The following is an 18,017-nucleotide window of genomic DNA, read 5'->3' as shown; positions in this document are numbered from 1 at the left end:
TTTTATTTGGAAACAGGGTCTCACTAAGTTGCTGAGAGCCTCACTAAGTAGCTGAGGCTGGCTTCAAACCTGTGCGATCCCCATCTCAGCCTCCCAAGCGCAGGGATTACAAGCGTGTGCCACCACGCCCGGCTCCAGTCCTATTTTCTTTATTCTGAAACAGGGTCTCACTAAGATGCAGGAGGCCTCACTAAGTAGCCGAGGCTGGCTACGAACCTGCAATCCTTCTGTCGGTGTCCCAAGTACTGGGATTACAGGCATACGCCACCACGCCTGGCTCTAATACATTTTTTTAAAAACTGTGTTCTGATACTCCCTAACTCTTACCTTTGGGGTTACCCATTCCTTCCGATTGGGTGTCTGTGTCTTGACCATGCACTTGGTCCAGGCAGTAACATCCCCGGTACAGTAATAAGCATCGCTCCTGAAGACCAGCTGGCCTGAGCACTCCTCGCAGGGAAGGAGGGCCCCGAACGCCATGCCATCAGCAACTCGGTCCAAGATCTGAAGCCAGTGAGACATGTCAGAGAAGAAATAAGGGACTCCAGGAGAGGATGGTTGGGAACAAGCAAGAGACCACCTTACTCACTCACAGACAAGAGGCTGTCCTGGGCGCCACAATCACCCCTGGCAGCTGCTGCAGAGTGGGGTGCAACTTCTCCTACTTATCTCCATGTGAAGCAGGGACTCAGAAAGAGGGTGGTATTGGGGGCAGAGCCCAAAACACCCACTGGTACTGCATAGAACGTGGCCCCAAGATTGGCTCCAGAGCAGGTCAACACCAGGGAAGCCATGACAGGCACAGCGGTGGTGGGCGTGCCACCTCGTGGGGTCGCTCTGCTTTCTCTGCAGGCGTGGCAGCCCCAGGGAATTTGGCAGAGGGCAGCAGAGAGACCTTCAGGTCCAAGCATATGAAATGAACACAGAAGGCAAATACCTGCCCCAGCTTAGTCCTCACCAAAATCCCAAAGCAAGACTGGACACGTGGGAACATCTGGGAGGGCCTGGGGAATGGTGTGGCCCAGGGCAGTGCTGACCATGTAACATTACTATGGAAGTGTTGCTGCAGTGAGCACTAGCAGGTGTTCAAATGGAGGAAGGGCCTCTCACGCATGTCCTACTCAACAAGGGCAGCTCACCGCCGACTCTCCAGAAGGCACTTGCTGCTTGTTGAAGATGAGCAGCTCCTTCAGGTCATTTGTTGAACACACTTTCTTTAGCTCGTCCTTGATGTTCCAGATCAAGTCGTTCTGAGCCTGTGGACCAGACCCCTCAGCTGAGACCAGCTCTCTTCATAGAGAGAACCGTGACTGGCCTTGCTGCCTCCAACCGTGGACTCGTGACTCAAACTGCTATTGCAGTCACGCTCCTGTGGATGTCAATTGAAACTGGAGCGCCGCCTCTCAGAGAACACTCTGGAAGGTGGGGAATATTTAGGAGTGTGGGGAAGCCTGAAGCCAAGGCCCCAGAGGCCCTGGGATCAACTTTTCAGAAACCAATTCCAAGAAATACAGGTTAGGGCCTGGAAGCTCTGGATCCAGGGCTCACATTTACCTTGCCCAACATCTAGCAACCAAAGGAAGCTAAGTATGGCTGTTCACACACTGAGGGACGACCCCAAACAACTGCCTTAATAGAGAACTGCATTCATGCTGAATTTAAGTGCTTCTGGAAAGTGTGTGTGTGTGCGCGCGCGCATGATTACTGGAGCACTCTATCACTGAGCTACTGGCCCTTTTAATTTTTTTATTTTGAAACAGGGCCCTTTTTATTTTTTTTGCAGTACTGGGGATGGAACCCAGGGGCATTCTACTTCCGAGCTACATCCCCAGCCCTGTCTTTTATTCTTTATTTAGAAACAGGGTCTCACTGAACTGTAAAGGGAGTAGCGGAGGCTGGTCTGAACTGCAATCCTCCTGTCTCAGCCTCCCAAAGGCTGGGATTACACATGTGTGCCACCACACCCGGCTCCTTTTTTTTTTTTTTAATTCTGAAATAGGGTCTTGCTAAGTTGCCCATGCTGGCTTGGAACCTGATCTTCTTGTCTCACCTCCTGATTACACAACCACATTTGTGATTCTGAGTATGCAACTGAAACCAAATCAGAAATTGCTTCTAATTTTTGTATGCCAGCAAACTCTGAATATTCATACAAAAGACCCAAGCAGATGGCTCCTGAAAGTATCCTTCCAGGAAGAGATTGGCTGTTCTCTCTTAATTCCCCAAACACTCAGCATTTTCTGTTTAATGACTTTTACTTTGCTTCAACCCAGTGAGGAATCTCTCTGGTCAACAACTATTGATTTCATAGGTAGTTTTTTCTTTCATTGCCCCCCAATCCCACCACCAATTCCTTTGTTTAAATGAGACTTTTATTTAGCCAGGCATGGTGGCGCACACGTGTGATCCCGGCATTTGGGAGGCTGATACAGGAGGATCACGGTTCGAGGACAGCCTCAGTTACTACTTAATGAGGCCCTTTGTAACTCAGAGACCCTGTTTCAAAATAAAGAATAAAAAATAGGGCTGGGGGTATAGCCCGGAGGTAGAACAACCCTGGGTTTCATCCCCATTACCCCCAAAAAAATAAATAAATAAGACTTTTATTTATTTTTTTTTGTGGTATTGGGGATGGAACCCAGAGGCATTCTACCTCCAAGCTACACCTGAGTCCTATTTTTCATCCCCCCCCCCCGAGTACTAGGGATGGAATCCAAGAGCATTCTACCTCCAAGCTATACCCCCAGCCCTATTTTTTTAGTCTTTTTATTTTTTTTAATTAAAAAAAATTATTTTTTGGTGGTACTGGGGGTGGAACCCAGGGGGCTTTTCTATCTCTGGGCTATACTCCAGGACCTATTTAATACTTTATTTGGAAATAGGGTCTCACTAAGTTGCTGAGAGCTAATTAGCTGAGGCTGGCTTCAAACCTGTGTGATCCTCCTGTCTCAGCCTCCCAAGCGCTGCAATTACAAGCATGCGCCACCACACCCAGATAGTCTCTTTTTTTTGCCGGTCTGGGGATGGAACCCAGGGATATCAGACCTCCAAGCTACACCCCCTGCCCTATTTTTTATTCATTTTGAAACCGGGTCTCACTGAATTGCAGAGGGCCTCACTAAGTAGCTGAGGCTGTCCGCAAACCGTGATCCTCTGGTCTCAGCCTCCCGAATGCTGGGATTACAAGCGTGCACCACCATGCCGGCTCCAGCTAGTCTTTTCTATTTTTATTTTATTTACTTATTTTGGTGGCACTGGGGGTGGAACCCAGAGGCTTTCTACCTCCGGGCTATACTCCCAGACCTATTTTATATTTTATTTGGAAACAAGGTCTCTCTAAGTTGCTGAGAGCCTCACTAAGTAGCTAAGGCTGGCTTTGAACCTGTGCGATCGTCCTGTCTCAGCCTCCCAAGCGCAGGGATTACAAGCGTGCACCACGACAACTGGCTGTCTTTTTATTTTTGAAAGAGGGTCTTATTGAGTTACAAAGGACTTTGCTAAGTAGCTGAGGCTGTCCACAAACTGCAATCCTCCGGTGTCAGCCTCCCAAATGCTGGGATTACAAGTGTGCACCACCACACCCAGCTCCCCAGCCCTATTTTTTATTCTTTATTTTGAAACAGGGTCTCAATGAGTTGCAAAGGGTCTAAGTAGCTGAGGCTGTTTGCGAACCACCATCCTCCTGTCTCAGCCTCCCAAATTCTGGGATTATAAGCATGTGCCACCACACTAGGTGAGACTTTATTTTTAAAAATGTGGAAAAACCTTTTCTTTAAACCATTACTTTGGCCAGGCGTGGTGGCGCACGCTTGTAATCCCTGCACTTGGTAGGCTGAGACAGGAGGATTGCACAGGTTCGAAGCCAGCCTCAGCTACTTAGTGAGGCTCTCGGAACATAGTGAGACCCTGTTTCCAAATAAAGTCTAAAAAATAGGTCTGGGAGTATAGCCTGGAGGTAGAAAGCCCCCTGGGTTCCACCCCCAGTACTGCAAAAAATAAAATAAAATAAAATAAAATAAATAAATAAATAAATAAATAAAATAAACCATTACACTTTGCCTATACTAAGACCTTTGGCATCCCAAATGAACAGTTTCCTGTTTCCAAGCGACCTCACAGGTGCAAGGTGTCTGGTGAGGTCAAGTGGTCCAAAATATAAAGCACCCTGGTACCAGTCAGGTTAGTGGGAAGGCACTCAGTGTGCTCTGGCTTGGCACCTATGGCCCAGTGTGGGTTCTCTTCCAAATAAAAATTACTTATTTAGGAGGAGGAAGAAAACATGCTGGGGAAAAAGCCAGGCTATCTAATAATGATAACCTGGGAATCCTTAGAGGTTCCAGGAAGGGGACATCCCCCTTGAATATGCTTCCCGGGACGAGGAGAACTGACAGAACAATGAAAGGGGACACACGCGTAGAACTCACCTTGAGGGCCTTTTCAAGCTTACTGTCCTTCTCTTTTTCTTTCTTTGATTTCTTTTTGGACACTTCATCTGCTCCATCCACTTCATCACCTTTTCTCTTTCTGAAAGAGACACAGGATGTAAAAGAAGAAGCAGTCACGCACACTGGCAGCCAGTGACCAAGGAGGCACCTCAGGGTCATTTTAACAGGCACCACGCCATCTGTCTGTCACCACCCCATGCTCTTAGGGACTTGCTGTCTCCTGGGGCAGCACGTCCACCACCAAGGTTGGAGATGCCATCCATCTCATTTCGCAGCACTTCGCCAGCCAAGGAGTGGGCTGGAGTTGCTGTAGGGCCTTGGAGCCCCTGGTACATACAGATCCAGGGCTCAGGCCCCATCTGGTACCAAAACCTCATGTATCTCTTTGGCACAAAAAAATGGCCCAGAGAGTTCTGGCAGGGACTATATCAGAGATAAGTCGCAGCTGAGGGGACAGGACTGCAGACAAGAGTGCCAGAACAGAGCCTTCGCAGCTAAAATGCAGGGCTGCTCCTGAGGACAAGGGCTGTTCTCAGAGGTGGGGTCCACTGCCATTTAGAACTCCGACAGTGAAGGTCAAAGCCCGCTAGCCAGTCTGCCTGGCTGTCATAGACTCGAGTTCAAAACTTTGTACTTTTCCTCATCCACAAAACTGGGAAAAGAATAGCACCTTACACAGGGACTATAGCATAGTGCCTCGCAGAACAAACATGTGACACACTCGTTATCAAGGTACAAGTGCAGTGTGGATCCCCACACCCACGCCATGTGCTGAACACTCGAGGATGTCCTCTGTGGGCCTGGTGCAATGGATTTCTTTCACATGTGCCATGAACTGAAGTAATGCACACCAGCTGTGTATTGGTGGCCTGGTGGTCCCCAGCGCTGACACAGGCCCCTCAGCAGGCTCGTTACCAGGCTGCTCTAGCCTGGGGCTGAGGGGCTGGCCGTGGTCAACAGGAGGAAGAGGGGCCTGCGGTATCAGGGAAATCACGCCCCTCCTCCTCTGCAATGGTAATGCACCATGAATTCCCACCTCCAAACCCACAGCCCACCCCCACTTACAGATGGCTCTGACTCTCCCAGTACCATTCCCAGAGACCCAGACAGTCAGGACACATCACCAATGTGTCTGAGAGGATGCCGAGGGACACGAGAGAAAAGGGACCTAGCCTGATCTATCTGAACACAGAGAAACATGCTGGAAGGGGACTGCAGTGCCAGAGAGCACTGCTCGTGGGGAGTGGGCTGGGGTGGGGTGGTGCTGAGGAGACCTCCTGGCTGCTCTCTGAAGTCCTCCCCACAACACAGCTGTATCTCCTTGGCTTTCCAGCCATCAGCCAGGGGACACAGGGGCGGCATACATCTTCAGGCCTCAGGCTCCACTCACCCTTCGCTCTTGACTCCTGGGAGCTGCTTCTTCAGGGCCCCTTTATCCTCTGCAGAGAGGATGCTGAAGCCCTTGAGCTGCTTGGCACTGTACTCAGGGCGGAAGCCCAGCTCCTCCCTGTTCTTGACAAAGCAGTTTGGGTGGTACCAGCGGTCGATCATGCCCAGCTGTGGCTTCTCTGGGTCCAGCATCTTCTTGGACAGGCGCACCTGGCCCTGTAAGAAGAGCCATGTGTGGTACAAGGCGGGTGGTGAACACAGGAGGGGCCATCCTGTTTCCCTGCCAGCAAGGGACCAGGGGCCCCAGCCAAGGCCTTGGCCAGCAATTAGGAGGTTCTGGCTCTGTCACGAAGGACTATGTTACTCACAAGCCGCTGCACCCCCATTTTAGATGTGAGAACACCCTATGTAGTGTGCTGGGTGGCCAGCCTCCAATGCAGCACGTGTGTCCCAAGAGGGACATCCAAACCCTCCCACGAACTCTGGTCTCTCCATGGAGGAAGCCACCTAAGAAGCAGGAACAAACCCAGAGGCAAGAGTCCAGCCCCACAGCCTGCCCCGAGCTCCAATTCCTGGGCCTGACACCCAGGAGGTCAGCAGGAGGGGCTGCTCGCACAGAGTCATCTTGGGCTGAGCAGCCTGTGGTGCGCAGTGCCCAGCACTCCCCTTAAGGTGAGGGGACCTTAATTTGTGTCCCCGGGAAGAAGATCTAGCAATTCCATACTCCTTGTATTTACTATATGCGGCAGTTTGGATCTGGAGCGTCTCCCCAGGGTCCATCTGTATCTTGGTTGCAAGCCTGTGGCACTAATGGGAAGGGAGCCTGCTGGAAGTCAGTTCACCGGAGGCTTGTCCTGGAAGGAGGGACTCGAACCCTGACTCCTTCCTGTCTTTTTGCCTCCAGACCACCATGAGGCACACAGGCGTCCTCTGCGATGTGGTCCCATGACTGTGCTGCCACAGGTCCTATCAGGCATGGACTATAAAACCTCCTCAACCCCGGGTCAAAACAAACCTTTTCTCCTTTCAAGATGGTCATCTCAGGTATTTTGTCAGTTACAGAAAATGAGAACAACTCACTGCATGATACCTTGAGGTGGCAGAAACCTCAATCGATGCCTTAAATGAATCAATGACTAAGTATCTGTAACATCATGGAAGAGAACACCGTTGGCACAGGCCTCCCCTTTCACCCCAGCTGCAGCTCCGCAGACACCAACTACTCCATCTGAATAGCTGTCAGCATTCAGGGGGCAGAACTGGTTGGGAAGGCTGGCTAATGAAGTTCCCGTGATTAAATAGCAGAAGACTCCAGACCCATACTAGGGAAAGCATACCTGAAATGTAATCCTGCCGGGGAAAAAAGACAAGCTCCACTTCCCAAGTTTAAGGGAGACGTCCCGTGCTGAGGCTTTCCACTCTCCCAGGCGCCTGTCTAGTTAAGGACTAGACGGTGTGTAAGGGGCGAGGCTGGTCATCTCTAGTCTCTACTAGGATCTTCATTGTATTTGTTTCCTTTGTGGTGCTGGGGACTGAACCCAGGGGCCTTCTACCTGAGCTCCACCTCAAGAACTACTTTAATTTTTCTTTGGTAAAAGGATCTCATTAAGTTGTGGAGGGCCTCACCAAATAACATGAATCTGTGATCTTCCTGTGTTGGCTTCTCAAGTACTGGGATTACAGATCTGCGCCACCACGCCCAGCTTCACTTTATTTTAACCACTACTGTTGAGTGAACACCTACAGCCAGCGCCTTCCAGGTACCTGGCTGCCAGTGCTCACCTTCTCTATCTTCTCCATACATCCCTTGCACGTGCTTCTGTTAGACTTGGCGTACTCGACGGCGAAGTCCCCCAGCGTCTTCTCCGCCTTGCTGCCACTTCCATCCTGGCCTTTGCCTGAGGAATCAAGCACACATGCTGGTTAGCAGCCGCCAGTGTGGCTCCCAATCGCCCCGCTGCTCCCCCCCCCCCCACAGCATCCTTTCACTGGGATACTGCTGTGCCTGGGTGACCACAGTCAACGCACCTGCGGACGACTGTGGTTGCTACTCAACACAGCTTCTTTTGGCAATAAACTGACTTCTCAGACAAGCTGGGGAGGACAGTCACCATGTTAGCTGGAGGTGAGCTGTCTCAATCTCCGCTCTTCGGTCTCCCTGGGAACCCCCTCCCACACTCTGCTTACCTTAAATTCTAATTTCTATGATGCTTTTATTTATCATACTTAAATGCTGAGTTAAAGGAAACATCTTGCAATACATCAAACACAAGTTTATGTACGAACTAAATATGTGTCATTTTAGTAGCTGAGGCTAGCTTCAAACCTCAGCCTCCCAAGTCCTGAGATTATAAGCATGCACTACCACACCCGGCAAAAGTGTCACTTTAAATTAGATGGGTGCCGGGCATGGTGGCGCACGCTTGTAATCCCCGAGCTTGGGAGGCAGAGACAGGAGGATAGCGCAGGTTCAAAACCTCGCGCGCTGGCTTAGGAGACCCTGTTTCCAAATAAAAATGTAAAAATAGGTCTGGGAGTGTAGCCCGGAGGTAGAAGGGCTTCCAGGAACCCCAGTACCACCAAAAAACAACAACAACAACAACAACAACAACAACAACAACAACAACAACAACAAAAAACAAAAACCCAAGCCCAGCGTGGTGGTGCACACTCTCAGCATGCGGAAGGCTGAGACCAGAGGATTGCAGTTCGCAGACAGCCTCAGCTACTTAGTGAGGCCCTCTGCAACTCAGTGAGATCTGGTTTCAAAATAAAGAATTAAAAAAAAAATAGGGCAGAGGGTGTAGCTCAGAGGTCGAACGCCCCTGGGTTCCATCCCCAGACCCGCAAAACAAAAACAAAAACAAACAAACAAAAAAAAAACCAACTAATTCCAATGCTGGGTGTGGTGGCACACACTTATAATCCTGGCATTTGGGAGGCTGGGACAGGAGAATCTCAGTTCACCAAAAGCCTCAGCCACTTAGTGAGGCCCTTTTCAACTCAGTGAGACCCTGTTTCAAAATAAATAATAAAAAATAGGGCTGGGGGGGTGTAGCTTGGCAGTAGAATGCCCCTGGGTTCCATTCCCAGTATTGCAAAAACAAATACATAAAGCACATGGTTATTTATATAGCATTAAAATACATAAAATACTTGAGAAAATTTAACAAAAGATATGAGATCTCTATCCCGAAAGTTCCAAAATTGTGTTCATGAGTTGGCAGGATCAATTAATGTCAACTACCTAAAATCTGATCCACAGATTTGATGTAGTGCCAGCCAACTTCCTAGTAGCCCTTTTTTTGTTTGGTTTGGTTTTTTTGGCACTGGAGGTTGAACCTGGCTTGCCCAGCTCCTGAGGCCTAGGCTACTGTTCCATGGAGACCTTGGCCACTGGGGCTGCCATCTCAAGAAGGGCCAGACCATAGCACTCTGGCTAAGAGGCGGATCTCCTGACATCACCCCACCTCTGGGGGCCCCAGGAGGCTGAGTGCCACACCCCACATGCAGAAGGCCTGCCCTCCGGGGAGCTGAAGCTTGATGACAGAAGGTCTGTGTGGAGGAATCTTCAGTGACCAAGCTACTAGCTGCTTCTCAACAGCTGAGGCCAGCCTGAGGTACAGCCCCACACAGATGGTCCTTTGTATCTGCAGGTGCCACATCCATGGGGTATTTATTTATTTATTTACTTTTATTTATTTATTTTTTTGGTGGTACTGGGGTTCCTGGAAGCCCTTCTACCTCTGGGCTACACTCCCAGACCTAATTTATACTTTTTATTTGGAAACAGGGTCTCTTAAGCCAGCGCAGCTGGCTTCGAACCAGCGCGATCCTCCTGTCTCTGCCTCCCAAGCACGGGGATTACAAGCTTGTGCCACCACGCCTGGCACTATTTTTTTTTTCCCCCCTATGGTCCTAGGGATGGAACCAGGGGCCTCTACCTCCAGGCTATGTCCCCGACCTATTTTATATTTTATTTTAAAACAGTGTCTCACTAAGTTCCTGAGAGTCTCACTAAGTAGCTGAGGTTGGCTTCGAACCTATGATATCCTCCTGTCTCAGCCTCCTACGTACTGGGATTACAAGTGTGCACCACCACGCCTGGCACATTTATGGGTTTAATCAACTATGGATTAAAAATCTGTAGGTAGGGAAAGGTTTTTTAAAGGTTTTCTCTGTATCAAGCATGTATACTTCAGCTGGGCATGGTTGTGCATGCTTGTAATCCCCGCACTTGGGAGGCTGAGACAGGAGGATCCCAGGTTCACAGACTGCCTCAGCTACCTAGTGAGGCCCTCTGCAACTAGTGAGACCCTGTTTAAAAATAAAGAATAGCCGGGCGTGTTGGCGCACGCTTGTAATCCCCGTGCTTGGGGGCTGAGACAGGAGGATCACGCAGGTTTGAAGCCAGCCTTAGCTACTTAGTGCGGCTCTCAGCAACTTAGTGAGACCCTGTTTCCAAATAAAAATATAAAAAAAAGCCTGGGAGTATAGCCCAGAGGTAAAAAGTCCCTGGGTTCCACCCCCAGTACCACCAAAAAAAAAAAAAAAAAAAAAGGGCTAGGGGTGTATCTTGGACGTTGAATACCCCTGGGTTCAATCCCCAGTATTAAAAAAAAAAAAAAAAGTACCTTTTTCCTTGTTACTATTCCCTAAACAATACAGTGTAACATCTACCTGCACAGCACTTGTATTGTATCAGCTATTTATTTTAAGTAACCTAGGCACAATTGTGCATGCCTGTAATTTTAGTACTTGGGAGGCAGAAACAGGAGGATTGCAGTTTGGATTGTTTCAGCAATTTAGTGAGACTCTGAGTAACCTAAAGATTCTGATTCAAAATAAACAGGGGGCCAGGCATGGTGGTGCATACTTATAATCCCAGTACTTGGGAGGCTGAGATAGGAGGATTGCAGGTTTGAAGCCAGCCTCAGCAACTTAATGAGACTCTGCTTCCAAATAAATAAAACTGGGCTGGGGGCATAACTTGGATGTAGAATGCCTCTGGGTTCAAGGACAGTGCCATAAAAATAAAAATAAAAGTAGATGTAGCTGAGAGATAGAAAGCCCCTGGTTCTACCTCCATACCCAAAGAAAAAAAAGTAGTCTAGGGATGACTTCAAGAATACAGGAGAAGCTGAGTGTGGTGGCGCAATCTTGTAATTCTAGCATTCGGGAGGCTGAGACAGGAGGATAGTGGTTCACAGACAGCCTCAGCTACTTAGTGAGGCTCTGCAGCTTAGTGAGACCCTGTTCAAATAAAGAATATATTAAAAAAAAGAAAACAGGGCAGGGGGTGTAGCTTGGAGGTCAAATGCCTCTGGATTCCATCCCCAGACCCGCAAAAAAAAAAAAAAAAAAAAAAAAAAACACAGGAGGATGTGTGTATATTGTATGCAAACATGACAACATTTTATATATGGGACTTGAACATCTGCAGCTTGGTGTCTGCAAGGGTCCTGGAACCAACCCCCTGAATATAACTGTGTATATCAAGGGATGCGCCTTCCTCCGTCCCCTTACCCATCTCTCAGGATGGGAACCACTAAATAAGGCACTTAGTAGCATTGCTTATTGTTTGCTATGACTTGACGTGACTTCGGCTGAGACACAAAATGAGAAAACTATGGATACAGTAAAAAGATCTGTGGTTTTCAGGGAAGGAGGGACGCAGAGGCAGAGGACAGAGGAGTTTTAGGGCAGCGAATCTGCTCCAACAGTACTGTAATGGTGGATCCATGTCATTCTACACTTACCCTAGCCCACACGATGCACGCAGCAGGAGTGGACCCTAAGCTACCCATGAACCCTGGATAATGATGTGTCAACGTAGGTTCAAAGACCGTAACAAACACTACCATGACCCGGAGGATACTGATGGTGACAGGGAGACTGGAGCATCTAGAAAAAGGAAACTTCAAACCCATGTAAGGCGGGCCAATGAGGTGCTGCTGAGGTAACACGGGCCTTGTGCTTGATCCTCATTTGTGAGAGATGAGAAGGGGAGGAGGGGACTTTGCTCACTCAGGAGCCGGGCATGGTGGTGCACGGTTGTAATCCCAGTACTTGGGAGGCTGAAACAGGAGGATCTCAGGTTTGCAGCCAGCCTCAGCTACTTAGTGAGGCCCTCAGCAAATTAGTGAGACCCTGTTTCAAAATAAAGAATAAAAAATAGGCTTGGGGTGTAGCCTGGAGTTAGAATGCCCCTGAGGTTTCATCCCCAGTACTGAAGGGGGGGAAAAAAAGGCCCCCAGGAAGCCTTGGGAGGGAGCTGACCCCCACCCTGGTGTACGTACCAGTGACTCCCCCAGCTTCCGCCGTCTTCTTGACCTTCTGCTGGTCATCCCACCGTAGTTCCGAGAAGCCGTCCACCTCGATGTCAGGCTGCCGGATGGAGTGGCCCACCTTCCAGAAGCAGGAGAAGTGGTACCAGTGTGGGACTTTTCCATCGAACATGGGTGACTAGAAGGCAAGAAATCAGAGGTGAGCAGGCAGTCACCCCCGACTCAGGCTCACTAGCACCCCAGTCTAAACACTGAACCTGTTTCCTTCTCTTTAATAAGATTGGGAGCCAAATGTGGTGGCACAGGCCTGAATCCCGGACTTGGAAGGCTGAGCCAGAGGGATCGCAGGTTTATGACCAACCTTGGCAACTTGGCCAGGCCATCCACAACTCAGAACTAGAACAGGGCTGGAGGTGTAGCTCAGTGGCAGAATGCCCCTGGTCCAATCCCCAGCACCATTCCCCAAAAAAGAGGTCGGGCCGAGTGTTGTGGCACATGTCATTGACGCTGGCACTTGGGAGTTTAAGATGGAAAGATTTCAGGTTCAAGACCAGCCTCAGAAACTTAAGTGAGACCTCATTTCAAAATAAAAAGGGCTGGGGGTAGCTCAGAGGTAGAATGTCCCTGGGTAGGGTAATGGCCTCGCCCAGGTCCTCCACAGGTCACATTTGCACTGGCAAATGGATGAAACATGGCATTCCATCCCATTTCCTTCTCGGGATCTTTCCTGACAGCTTAGAGCAAGCACCATGGCCAGTGGCTGTCGGGCCCATTCCCTTTGGACAGGAGGCCGGGCCACAGAGAGGTGGCAACAGATCCTTACAACAGATCCTGTTGTAGATCCCTACAACAGATCCTTGCCTCCTGCCACTCTAGCCGGCCCAGGAGATACACACAGGCTCCTGTTCAGTGCTCCTGCACCACAGCACTTGCTGAAAAAGGCCAGGCAGCCATGCCTGTCACACCCAGACTCCAGGGCCTAGGTGGCCCAGAAAAGGCCTTGTAAGTGGCTCTGTAGTTAAGAATACCAAGAAACAAGACCCAGATAATGAGCACGGCAGAGAAAATGTGTCAGGAAAAAGTTATCAGGTTGCCGGGCACGCTTGTAATCTCAGCATTCGGGAGGCTGGAGACCGGAGGATCATGGTTCGCGGACAGCCTCAGCTACTTAGTGAGGTCCTCCGCAATTTAGTGAGACCGTTTCAAAATAAAGAATAAAAAATAGGGCAGAGGATATAGCTTGGAGGTCAAATGCCCTTGAGTTCCATCCCCAGACCCGCAAAAAAAAAAAAAAAAAAAAAAAAAAAAGTATCAGGTTGACACAGAAACACAACTGTGAGTGGGATGAGTCAACTTCTGAGGGACGCAGGGTGATGAGCCAGGAACCCTTCTGGGACGCCGCACACTCAGGCTGGTACTCACTCAGCAGCACCAGGCCTTTCCCTGGGACAGGGCCAGGCTCTTCTGTGGGCCCCAGCACTGCCTGTCCTAGCAGATGAAGACAAGGGCTGGAAGAGGCAGGCAGCACTGCACTGACTCGGACACTGGTGCTCTTCACATGCCGTTGGTCCCTCACCCTGTCTCTAGGTGGAAACACGCACCCCATTTCATAGGCAGAGGCAGTGAGGCTGGCACGGGGAGGTCGGTCAAGAGCGCAGCCTGAATGTGAGTCCTCCCATGACACTGCCCCACAGGGAGAGATACTTAAAAACACACAGACCATCGGGCGCTCGCTTGTAATCCCTGCTCTTGGGAGGCGGAGACAGGAGGATCGCACAGGCTCGAAGCCAGCAGTGGTGGCTTAAGAGACCCTGTTTACAAATAAAAAGTATAAAATAGGTCTGGGAGAGTAACCCGGAGGTAGAAGGGCTTCCAGGAACCCCAGTACCACACACACACACACACAAAAACCAAAAACCAAAAAACCACACAAACCATGCTCCAACCAAAGAAAGCAGGCCCCAGATACAATGATTTACAGGACACGAAGCCAACAGTCACACAGATGTAATGAAAATATATTAAAACAGGCTGGGCATGGCGGCACAAGCTTGTAATCCCAGTATTTGGGAAGCTGTGACAGGAGGATTGCAGGTTAGAGGCTAGACTCAGCAGTTTAGCAAGTCCCTGTTTCAAAATAAAAAAATAAAAGGGCTGGAGATAAAGCTCAGGGGTAGCAGGGTGCCTCTAGTCCCAGTACTGCATATAAGCATGCATGCAAAACAATAAAAAAGGGGGGATGGGGGAACTCTGTAGGAAATGGGCCCCCAAACCAGATTTTAGAATGAGCTCATGTTCTGGCTCTCAAATATTGGTCTCATCAGAGAGCCCATGCACACCCCAAAGCATGGACTCCTAAGATCCCCCTGGCTGTCACTTGCCTCTACCTGGATCTGTCTGCCTCAGTACCCCTGGTCTACCCCTCCTTCTCAATGCTCAGACTACCCTCCTGCAAAGACGGAGGGGGCTGTGGCATTGCTCCCTGGCTCTGCTGGGGTCCAGCGACTACTGCCCCGACTACTGCCCCGTAGTCTGGGTGTTTTGTAGAGTACTGGGGACTCAGGGTATATAGACTTAGAGAACCCCACCCTCCAGCCAAAGAACCCTTGCCTGAAGCAAAGCGTTCACTGAGAACAATCAGGCGGGGTGGCATCAGATCAAGGTCCAAGACTCTGGCTGCCACCTGGTAGCAACACAACGCAGGCAAATTTGCTGGTGAGGCACCCAGCAAATACTGGGCACACACCAGAGTCCTCGACCAGCTGCCTGACTTCAACTATTTCCTTCTGTGTGAAAAGGCCAGACCGCCTGCTAGTCTACCCACAGACAGAACTGAAAAGAACCCTTAGGATTGAGGAACTCTAGGCCACCCCTCCCAGAGGGCCAACTCCTCACTCCAAGGCAAGATCCCAGAAGTATCAGGTACGGGAAGCTCAGAGGACAATGCCCCCATACAAATGTAAAAGAAGGTCTTTAAACTCAAGCACTGAGAAGAAAGGCTCTTTCAATCTTCCTTTCACAGTTCAGGCTATAGGACCAACTTTAAATTCTCAATGAAAACTCCCAGTTACAACTATAGAAAAACCAGGTTTACTTTGAATAATAGTTTCTTTCACCATCAAAATTGGAGGGCCCATAACTCAAAACTTTATCTTGGTTCTTATTCCTCCAGGGAACTCCTGAGAGTCCCCTGCCCCTCCTCTTTTTTCCACAGCAGCAGAGCCAGGAGCAGTGTGGACCTCATCTCAACACGCCTGCTGTCCTGAGAACTGAGTCCTCCACTGGGCGTTTTTCTTGGAGTAACATGTTAACATGTGTGATAAAATAGCAACACTCGCAAAGAAAGATGATTTTGCTGAAATGATCAAAACCGTAAAGTAAGTACTTTGGGGGTATAGCATTACTAGTAGTACTACTCTAGTTGCTATGACGTTGAAGTACTGATGGGAGCATAAATGTTATTTGAGAAATTAGCTGTAAAGTGATATGAAAATGTCTGTGTCAAAAATCACAGGTACTGCTAAGACACCTTTGCTTTGCTGTTTACATTTGTGACTAGAGTTAATAATTGAGCCTAGAGGTTACTAAAGCCAGAGATATGCGAAATCTTTCTTACCTAAACTTGGGAACTCACAAGCTTTACCCACTAATCCATATACCTAGGTTAAGAACACAGTGGTGCATGCCTGAAAACCCTGAGGCAGGCCAATCACAGGTTCAAGGCCAACAGTGAGATCCCATTCAAAATGAAAAGGGGGATTGAAGGTTCAAGGCTAGCCACATACACTTAACAAGGCCCTCTGTAACTGTACTAAGATCCTGTTTCAAAAAAAAAAAAAAGAGCCGGGCGTGGTGGAGCACGCTTGTAATCCCAGCACTTGGGAGGCTGAGACAGGAGAGGATCACACAGGTTCGAAGCCAGCCTCAGTTATTTAGTGAGGCTCTCAGCAACTTAGTGAGACCCTGTTTCCAAATAAAATATAAAATAGGTCTGGAGTATAGTCTGGAGGTAGAAATCCCCTGCGTTCCACCCCCAGTACCACCAAAATAAATAAATATAAAAAAAAAGATACGGCTGGGGTATAGCTCAGAGATAAAATGCCCCTGAGTTCAATCACCAGTACTACCTTAGAAAAATTCTTACAATTGTGAATGTAAGCAGCTTTTTCATCACCAACAGTAATTACGGATATTAATTAATAGTGCCTGGAACTTAATAGGCACTTAAGTGTCTATGGAATGAGTAAGTACTGTGTACCAAGTACAGGCAAGACAAGTCCCGAGGATACCAGGATGACAGTTATACTGTGGAATTAGATAAAAAGGAGAGTTGGCTCTTGGTACCTGCTGGGTGCTCCTTCCAGCTACCCAGATAGAGAATCTACTGAGGGCTATCAGATCATTCCAGACACACATTACACAGCCCCAAAGCAGGGAGGCTATGGGGAGGAACAGGGCAGGTGAGAACCAGAATTACAGAGGTAAATGGCAAACAAAAACCCAAGGCGACAAGAGCCCCCACCCCCACCCCGGGACTGGCCTCCCAGCACACCATTTCCAGACCACCTCAGAAGCCTCAGGGGACAGCAATGGGATCCCCAATCTTTCAAAAAGCCAAGAAGAGAACTCCCCGCCCCAGGAGCCACTTTTACTCAAACTACAAAAGCATCAAGGACCCATGTGGGAACCTGGAAAGTTTGGAGAAAATGCTCTTTTCAATTGCAAGTTAGGCCCAAAGTGAACGCATTATTACAGAAATGACACAGCCTTGCACGGTTTTGCATAATTCGAATTTTAAAAAGACTGTGAGCGGGTGTTGAAATGATAGCCAAAAATAGGCTTAAGAAAAAAAAAAAATCCTCACATGCCTGGAAGTCGCCACCACCCATGCAGGACAAAAAAATCTTCCAGAACAAGGTAGGTCAAAATCAGAGTAGCCTCAAACATTTTTTTCTTTTTCCCGGAGGCGAATGGCAAGACAAGAACTCCAACACCCAGAAATAAGAAGAAGCTCCTTATTTTACAAAGCGAACGGCACCACCAGTGCAGACTCTTATTTCCCGGGCTTTTCGTGCAAGATCAGCAGTACTCCCCCCCCGGAAGGGTCGCGGGGAGGGCCGGGCTCCGGTCAGGACTCGCCAGCCGGGCGGAGCCCCGCGCCCGCCCGCGCCCACAAAGCGGCCCGCGGGCCTGCCGCCCGCACCTGCACCATGATGGCCATCCGGAGCGAGTCCTTGGGGATGCTCTCGCTGCATTTCTTGCAAGAGGCGCGACCGCTCTTGGCGTACTCGACTCGGTAGAGCTTGTCCGAGGACTCGGCCATCCTTTCGCTCGTGCCGCGGCAGCTCCGGCAGCCCGAAGCCCCGGCCCGGTGCACACGCTCCGCCGCCGCGCCGCCCAGCGCCCGAAGCCCCGCTCCCCGCCTGCGCCCAGGGCCGCCGCCGAGCACGCCGCGCCGACCCCCGACGCTCGCAGATAGATTGCTGATGCCTGGCGGCGGGAACGCCCCCAGCGCCGCGCTCGCGGGGCGGGGCCTGCGCGCGCCCCCTGCCGGCCACGGCGGGCCACGGGCTAGGGCGCCTGCGGCTGCGCGGCGGGTCTGGCTGCGCGCGCCGAGCTCCGCCGCAGCTGCTACGCAAAGTTCTCGCGCGGTGTGTGTTTTCTTTTAATTTTTTGCGGTACTGCGGATGGAACTGAAGGGCATTCTACCCCCGAGCTACACCCCCAGCCCTATAACGAGGTCTCGCTAAGTTGCAGAGGGCCTCACTGAGTAGCTGAGGCTGGCTGCAACCTTCCATCCTCCTGTCTCAGCCTCCCAAGTACTGGGATTACAGGCGGGTGCCACCACGCAAGCTCGTTTTCCCTCTTTTATTTTTATTTTTATTTTTGTTTTTAT

General features: G+C 49.8%; 1 protein-coding gene across 1 annotated transcript in view; it reads right to left on the bottom strand.

Annotated features, from left to right (window-relative positions):
• PARP1 (poly(ADP-ribose) polymerase 1) overlaps window positions 1-17,444 on the bottom strand; it is a gene marked incomplete at both ends in the record, with an annotated part of 43,061 nt that extends 25,617 nt beyond the window's left edge. Inside the window, 7 exons of the mRNA XM_080699147.1 lie at window positions 328-504; window positions 1,140-1,256; window positions 4,425-4,524; window positions 5,836-6,050; window positions 7,617-7,732; window positions 12,134-12,299; window positions 17,325-17,444. Coding sequence (XP_080555273.1) covers window positions 328-504; window positions 1,140-1,256; window positions 4,425-4,524; window positions 5,836-6,050; window positions 7,617-7,732; window positions 12,134-12,299; window positions 17,325-17,444 — 1,011 coding nt within the window. The remainder of the gene's footprint in view (window positions 1-327; window positions 505-1,139; window positions 1,257-4,424; window positions 4,525-5,835; window positions 6,051-7,616; window positions 7,733-12,133; window positions 12,300-17,324) is intronic.
• Between the last annotated feature and the right edge of the window lie 573 nt (window positions 17,445-18,017).

Source organism: Muscardinus avellanarius (assembly GCF_963383645.1).
Source record: "Muscardinus avellanarius genome assembly, chromosome: 7".
Lineage (NCBI taxonomy): Eukaryota > Metazoa > Chordata > Mammalia > Rodentia > Gliridae > Muscardinus > Muscardinus avellanarius.
Note: the sequence above shows the minus strand (reverse complement) of the source record. Positions and strands in the feature narration are given on the sequence as shown.